At 36.0% G+C, this 8,990-nt stretch overlaps 1 protein-coding gene across 1 annotated transcript in view; it reads left to right on the top strand.

Annotated features, from left to right (window-relative positions):
* The first annotated feature begins 2,105 nt into the window (after positions 1-2,105).
* Positions 2,106-8,990, top strand: part of LOC102468183 (olfactory receptor 7C1-like) — a 17,111-nt gene continuing 10,226 nt past the window's right edge. The window contains 1 exon segment of the mRNA XM_014583762.2: positions 2,106-2,185. Coding sequence (XP_014439248.2) covers positions 2,106-2,185 — 80 coding nt within the window.

Genomic DNA, 8,990 nt, shown 5'->3' with positions numbered 1-8,990 from the left:
CTGTTTCAAAGATTTTTTTTTTTTGGTTATATATACATTCAATCATTGTACATCATAACAGTATGAAAATGAATTTTCTCAGCATAAATATACTGCATAACAATATATTTAAAGATATTACCATACATGTTTTCATCAACAGACAATCGTCCATTTCCGTATTACTTAAGTATCTTGTCTCTATATTTGTCTCCTTGATTCCCTTCCTCTCACCTTCCCTTATCTTCCACCCTCTTCTCACACTGTCTCCATGATCTGAGACCTTTTGCTCCACTTCCCTCATTATGTTTATTTAAAGATATTACCATACATGTTTTCATCAACAGACAATCGTCCATTTCCGTATTACTTAAGTATCTTGTCTCTATATTTGTCTCCTTGATTCCCTTCCTCTCACCTTCCCTTATCTTCCACCCTCTTCTCACACTGTCTCCATGATCTGAGACCTTTTGCTCCACTTCCCTCATTATGTTATCACCATATCAGCCCAGCCCCTGCTGCAGTCATTATTCTTGTAACAATTCCATATGTATCTGACCATATTTGTTTTCATATGGTCCAATAGCAGATGAAGTAGGTCATTTTCTCACTTTCTTTTGCAGCAGTCATTTTTAAAATTATTATTGTTGTTATTTTTTGGCTTTTCATTTTTATCTGTAAGGGCAAAGCAAGCCTTTTTAATTATCTAAGCAACGGTGGGGAAGGGTACCTCATATGACCAACAGATACATAAGGCCACACAAAATGGTAAACTTTAACATTCCCTCCAAGTACATCTAAAAATGTAGGAGAAGGAGGAGGAGAAGAAGAAAGAGGAGAAAAGAAGAGGAAGGAAGAAGGATAAGAACTAAATGTCAAACAGTAGGGTTGATTTTAAAAAAAGGAAAAAATTCCCGTTTTTATGTTTGGAAGTATGCAATGAAGAGTAGGAATAAAAAGATTTCAAACTCACTGTACAAAAGTGAAGATCTCACACAAATAACTGGCTATAGAGAAGGGCAATGACTAGCACACTCACAAATATATTCAGACTCACAATCAGGATATAATTATAAAGAAATGTGGTAATATCTGTTGAAGATATTCTACAGTTTTATCAACTGAACTAGGGAGGAATGTTCACATGTAGGAATATTCACTTTGTAAGAAATAATATGATTGATTGTATAAGAGAAAATAAAATTTAAAAAAAAAAGAAAAAATTTTAATAAAAGGAAATGATTGTTATGACACCCCTTGTCACCTATTAAATAAACATTTACTTTTCATCTGAACTACCCAATGTGAGAAAGATAATGCAAAATATATGACTCATGAGATGCTGTTGCAAGATAGTATTGTCAAGCAATCCATTGGTCTGGATCTTTTTTCCCCACTTTGGCTAGAGGGCATGTGTGATCACCAGAGAGAGAAATGGAAATAGAGAGGGAAAGTGAGAAAGCATTTTGCCCCATAGGTAATGGTCACATGACAGCCCTTTCTCCTCCATCTCTTTTCTCTTTAAGGATTTTTAGGTGCACACACACACCCAACATGTTTCTCAAGCCACCCATAACAGGACTTGAACTGTGCAGTCAGCCATGTGGGACTCTCCTGCCTTTACCACCAGGCCATGGATCCAACCCAGTCTGGGCCATAACTACAGAAACATACTCAAATAAACATACCCAATAATAATTTTTTTAATAATCAAAACCTTAACCACACTACATGTTCCTCCAAATGTAATACTCTTATTTTCCCTGTCTCCTTAACTGCAAAACCCCATGTATATCATTTGATTTTATTAGCACCATTCATGCTTCCCATTCTTTCTCATCAGTTGGACTTTCATTTCCATCACTTAGTTGTCAAGAATTATTCCTGCCTCATTGAGTCTAACCAACATTTGCCTTTTTAGCATTTGAAATAAATGATTTCTACATTAATTATTCAACCAAGATTCAACAAGCCCAGCAAACTCTCAGGTCTGAGCTGGGTTGCATTTGGTTCTCTGGAGATCTCAGGTACACTTTTGTAGTTCCCATCCTCTCCAAACCCTTCCTGCAGTATCTACTGGGTACTCTCAGACTCACCTGAATAGAGTCTCTGAAAGGAAGAGCACCATGGAAAAGTCTGAATCCTGTCCTGAATGCTTGATGATGGAGACTAAAGGACTGCTCCTGAATGAGACAGTAGGAATGAGGTAAGCATTGGTTTCAAGCCAGTCTCAGGACTCTAAAAGAAACAATCATGCCATCTAGTCCAAGGCTGATCCCTCTCATGGACAATAACAGAAGAAACCTTTACAACTCCCTCTGTCCTCTCATTTGGCACATTTTCATCTTATCAATTTATCTCTGAGCACCTGATTTCCCTGTTGGGTACTTGGTCAAGGCAGAAAGGAAACTTTCCCTGTTGATTTTCTGTTCCCCTTGGGAGCATGTTAGAAATCAAATGAATCAAGTCTATTATTTCTTCTCCATGAACTCTGCAGACTTCCAAGGTACACCCTTGGGTGATTGTTTTGTTTTGTTTTTGTTTCTATAATTATTTGTTTAATTTTATTTATTATTATTTTTTAATTTGCTGTAGGGCATGTGTACTCACCAGAGAGAAACAGAAAGAGCATGTGAGAAAGCAAGCCACCAGGGTTGAGACTTGACCCACAGCTAGCCATATGGGAGCCCAGCACCTGAATCAGTACACCACCAACTGACTCCCATTCTTAAGAGTTTATAGCAACCCTGAATTAAAATTTTCCCCTGAAAAGGACAGAGGGTCAGAAATAGGGGTTAAAAAAAATTCTAGAAACTAGAAATGAAAAATTTTTGATAAAAATAATAAAATAATAAAAAATTTGATAATAATATGCACAATTAAGCCAGTATGCAGTATATTCTGGATGGGAAATCACATTTTGTATGCTGTGGTGATGCTTAGAGAAAGAATGTAAATTAAGTTAAGAAAAAAGTTTCAGGAAAAAAAAACAAACGGTTTTACTTGAAATTTAAAAAAATGCATTAAAAATATCTATTCAATGCCTGCAGTAAGATATATAGCCTCAGTGAGGTGCTACTTTATAGGATGTTTATTCTACTCACTGAGACTTATGCCTAAAGTTGGACTTGTGTTCATGGAAATGTATATATCAGCTGTGCTTGTTATGAAAATATTTAGATTAATTAAGATCATTAGTGACTCAATAAATTGGGGGAGGGGAGATTATAGAAAGCAAACATAGATACCAGAGACAGTGTGGGAGGAGAGTAGGAGATGGCCGAGGGGAAGAGATAGGGAATCAAGGATGGGAAAAAAAGTAAAACATATAGGAAATAAGAAATGGAAAATTATTTGTTGATGATAACATGTATGTTGATGTGCTTGATTGAGCCAATATACAGTGTACTCAGGATGGAAAATCTCAATTTGTATGCTGTAATGATGTACAGTGAATGAATGTAAATAAATAAATTTAATTAAAGAAAAATTTCCCCCTGAAGTCTAAGACTGAGAGACATGTTTTCTCTGGCCCCTTTGGATCTCAAAAACAGTGCCTTATGATGGGGATATAGCTTGCATATCTCCAGAATTTTGCTTGCATATCTCCAGAATTTTGCTATTCCTCTTCTCACAGGAGAAAATTTTGTATAAGATAAGGTTACTAGTAACGTAGTAGCTTTTATTCTACTATACACAGGATAAACCCCCACCATGTAGAATAATCTGGCCCAGAATTGCAGTGATGCTGAGTGTGAGAAGCTCAAATTTAAAGAAAGATCTGAAGATATGATAGCAGAGAGAATAAGTGTAGATACTAGAGACCATAAGGGAGGGGAGTAGGTGGTAATAGGTAAGTGGGAGGAACAAAAGGAAGAAACATCTCATATACAAAAGAAGATAAAGTTCTGTGTTGAAAAAAATTAAAATTTTGGCTTCATAAACATTTTTAAAAATTAAATAAGGACTACTTAAAAGTTTTATTTTTAAATCTTTATCCAAAAAATTTCCCTAAGACTTTATAACACTTTGCATTTCTTCTAGCAAAATTAAAGGGTGCTCTCTGGCCATCTACTCATATTTTTAACATATATTTATTATTTATATTTAATCACTATACATCTTTAAAGTGCGGAACATCGTTATTCCCAACACAAAAACAGTGCATAATATTCACAACAAGATATTACCATCTACATTATCATCAGCAAATAACTTTTCACTTTTTTAAGAATTATTTTATTTATTTATTTATTTTTAATATGCTTATAGGACACTTACACTCACCAGAGAAAGGCAGACAGACAGAAAAAGTGAGAAAGCAAGCTATTAGTGACTCATTAAAATGGGGGGGGGATTATAGAAAGCAAACATAGATACCAGAGACAGCGTGGGAGGAGAGTGGGAGACTTACACTCACCAGAGAAAGGCAGACAGCTAGAAAAAGTGAGAAAGTAAGCTATAAGGTTTGGGACTCGAACCACGGTTGACCATGTGGGAGTCTAGCATCTTAACAACCATGCTACCTGCTGGTCCCATAACTTCTAATTCTTGTGTCAATTAAATGTATTATTTTCTTCCCTGTTTCCCTCCCTTTCTACCTCTATCCACATGCTATTACCCTTCCCTTACTATCTCTAGAATCTACAATATCCCTCCCTGCTGTTATAAGACATGGAATCAAGCCAAATGTCCAAAAATAAATAAGTGCATTGAAAAAAGATATATATGTGACATATATGCTCTATGGCATACTACTCAGCCATATAAAACAATGACACCCTAATATTTGATACAAAGATGGAAGATGTAATGTTAAGTGAAGTAAGCCAGACTATGACAGACAGAGTTGGTATGTCCCCACTCAATATATACCAAAGTCTGTGTTCTAAAGGAAAAATTAAAAGATTGGAAGGTATACCTATTCATATTTAAAAGTTCCAACCAGGTGGATAGGTAGCATAGTGGTTGAAGAATTGGATTCCCACATGGCCAACGGTTCAAGTCCCAGACCTAGTGGCTTGTTTTCTCACTTTCTCTGTCTCTGTCTCTCTCTGGTGAGCACATGTATCCTATAGCAAAAAATAATAACAAAAAATAAAATTTAAATAAGTAATTCTTTAAAAGAAAATACCAAGAACAACAAAAATTTTCAACCACACTTAGTAGAGCAATTCTTTAAGGGGAAAAAAATAAAAATAACAGACAAATCATTCAATAGACACAAAATGAAAACATATCTGTGGATGATAATGTCTTTGACAAGACTAACATGCATTATATTCGTGCTGGGAAGAAACCATGTTGAACACTGTAAGGATGAACAGTGATTAAATGTCAATTTAAAACCTATTTTTAAATAAAATAAATTGTTAAAAGATGAAGGCCGAGTTCCGGACACCAGGCGGACTGAGGCTGTCCAACCCTTCCGAATCTCCACGCATCCCCACCGTTCTTGCTCCTTGGACCCCAGGTTGGTTGCCTGGGACTATAAGGCGCACCCCCACCCCACCCCACCCACAATCCGGATCGAGCCAACCAGCAGTTCCAGACACCAGGCAGACTGAGGCTGCAGGCCTGACCCTTCTGAATCTCCATGCATCCCCACCGTTCTTCCTCCTTGGACCTCAGGTTGGTTGCCTGGGACTATAAGGCGAACCCCCACCCCACCCCACCTGCAATCCAGATCGAGCCGGCCAGCAGTTCTGGAAACCAGGCGGACTGAGGCTGCAGTCCCGACCAACCTGGTACTGTCACTCATCATCTGCCTTTTCCACTAGCCTTTGGACTCTTTGAATTTTGGTGATTTGAGTAACGTGTGGTGCGCAATGTGTGCCACACTATTTCCTTTATCCATTTTGTTTTTCTTTGTTCTTGGGTTGTTGCTTATTGGGTCAGTGGAAGGCTCACCACTCCTTAGAAACAGCTATTACTTTGGGCCATCCCGGGCTAGTGGCAACAGTTAATGGTAATTGTGAGCAACAGGTAGGCCAACCAAAGAGAAATCATCAATTTTCAAAACCTGTACAACTCTTAAGAATCAAAGATACCTTAAATAAGTTAGGAAGAAACACATAGATTACCTGATGACTAGGAACAATCGCAGAGGCTCAAGAAATATGAGCAACCAACAGAAGGCCTATCCCTCAAGGGAAATCATCAAGCCTACATCACCCACAGTAATACAATAGACGTCGTGGACATGTCTGATAAGGAATTCAGAATATTTGTAGTGACCAAACTAATTGAGATGGAAGACAAAAGAGACAAGGAGCTCCAGGAGATGAGGAAGTCCTTTAATGACTTGAAGAAGAAATGGATATCCTAAACAAGAACCAGATGGAACTTTTAGGATTGAAGAATGTGATACAGGAAATCAAAACCTCCCTTGAAAGCATTAAAAGTAGGTTAGACTAGGCAGAAGATCGAATCTCTAACGTAGAAGACAAAACATCTGACCTAGAAAAAAGTATCAAGAAGATTGAGAAAACAACCATGAAAAATGAGGATAATATATGAAGAATACTGGATACCATCAAGTGCCTCAACTTCTGGATAATTGGTATCCTAGAAGAAGAAGAAAATAACAAAGGAATTGATAATTTATTCTATAAAATCCTGGAAGAAAAGTTTCCAAACCTAGTAAAGCATTCAAATATCCAGACCTAAGAAATACATAGGACCCCAAGTAGAATTAATCCAAGAAGATCCTCTCCAAGGCACATCATAGTCGGATTGGCAAAAGCAACAGATAAAGTCAAGATACTAAAGTTGGCAAAAAGGAAACGTCAAGTTATTTACAAAGGTCACTCAATCAGTCTAACATTAGACCTCTTAGTGGAAACAACACAGGCAAGGTAAGAATGGAGAAATATAGTCAAAGTGCTGCATGAGAAACAATTTCAACCAAGAATACTATACCCAGCAAGATTACATTTTACATGTGAAAAAAAAGAAAAAAACATTCAGGATAAACAAAATCTGAAGGAATTTAACAATTCCAGACTAGCTCCTCAAGAGGTTCTGAATGGAGTGCTATACCAGGAAAATTAAAAAGTCCCATGGACAGTTATAAGAGAACAAAAATCAATCAAGAAAATAGCTCACTTAATGATAGAAACAGGTCCAAAAATATCGATTATAACATTGAATGATTATGGATCAAATTCTCCAATTAAGAGACATGGACTGACTGAGTGGCTAAGAAAACAGAAACTCTATCTGTTGCCTACAAGAAACTCACATTATGGATAAAGACATACATAGACTAAAACTGAAGGGCTGGAAAAAGTTATTCCATGCAAATGAAATTTGAAAAAGGGCTGGAGTAGCCTATTTTGTCTGAAATAGGCTTCAAAGACTGTAAGAAGCGACAAAGAAGGACACTATATAAAAGTAAATGGGCTAATCCAGCAAGAAGACATAACACTTATAAATATGCACCAAACTCAGGAGAACCTAAATATGAGAAGGAAAGACTGATGAATATAAAAGGAGAAATGGGGAGAAACACTATAAGTTTTAAGAACTTCAACGTACCATTATCTCCTTTAAACAGATCTTCTAGGCAAAAAATAAATAGAGAGCTACAAGAACTAAATGATACTATAAATCAAATGGGCTTGATAGATATCTATAGAACTTTTCACCCTAAGTCCACACAATATGCATTTTTCTCACCCAGCATGGAACTTTTTAAAAGATTGATCATATGTTAGGACACAAATAAAGCCTTTACAGATTCAAAGGCATAGAAACTATATCCAACATCTTCTCTGACCATGATGGAATTAAACTCAATACTAATTTCAAGAAACACAATTGAAAATACAAAAATACATAAAAACTGGACAACCTTCTTTGAATGACTTCATAACTACTGAAGAAATTAAGTCTGAAATAAAAATATTAAGGAAATAAATGATAATGAGTACACAATTTTCCGTAATCCATGGGACATGGCAAAAGCAGTCATAAAAGGTAAGTTCACTGCAATTCATGTGCATAAGAAAAACATGGAAAGCTGTCAAATAGATAACCTAACATTATGCTTCAGGAAATTGGAAAACAACAACAAACAAACCCCCAAAATGCCAGGCATAAAGAAATAATAAAGGTTTGAGCAGAAATAAAAGGAAATAGAAAATAAACGAACCATACAGAAAATAGAAGAATGCAAAAGCTGGTTCTTTGAAAAGATGAACAAGATCAACACACCATTGGCTAGACTGATCAAGAAGAAGAAAGAAAGAAACCAGATAAATCAAATATGAAACAGGCAACATTACAACAGACATAATAGAAAAGCAAAACATCATTAGAGGATATGATGAGCGACTATATGCCAACAAACAAAATAACTTGGAGGAAATGTACTAATTCCTGGATGCATTTAATCTGCCAAGATTGAATCAGGAGGACATAGAGAACCTGAATAGACACATAATAAGCCAGGAGATTGAATCAATAATAAATAACCTCCCGACAAAGAAAAGCCCAAGTCCAGATGGCTTCACTTCTGAATTCTACAAAACCTTTAAAAAGAGTTAACTCCTATTCTACTCAAATTATTTCTAAAGATTAAAATGGGAGGAAACTTTCCAAATTCATTTTATGAAGCCTCCATCATCCTCATCCCCTAAACAGATAAGGACATGATAAAAAAGTAACTACAGACCAATATCTTTGATGAATATAGATTCACAATTTCTGAACAAGATACTCACAAATTGTATCCAACAACATATAACAATAATTATTCATCACGACCAGGTAGGCTTTATTCCAGGGATGCAGGGGTGGTTCAAGACCAAAATGTAATGCATCATATTAACAGAAAGAAAGATTAAAAAATTATGATCATTTCAATTGATGCAGAGAAACATTTGATAAAATACAATATCCATTTATGATTAAGATAATCAGCAGATTGGTATAGAAGGGTCATTTCTCAACACAATAAAAGCCATCTATGAAAAACCTATAGCTAACATTATACTGAATGGGGAAAA

This window comes from Tupaia chinensis, unplaced genomic scaffold, assembly GCF_000334495.1.
Source record: "Tupaia chinensis unplaced genomic scaffold, TupChi_1.0 Scaffold144687_1, whole genome shotgun sequence".
Taxonomy (NCBI): Eukaryota; Metazoa; Chordata; class Mammalia; order Scandentia; family Tupaiidae; genus Tupaia; species Tupaia belangeri.
The sequence above is the reverse complement of the archived record's forward strand: the minus strand, read 5'-3'. Positions and strand labels throughout refer to the sequence as shown.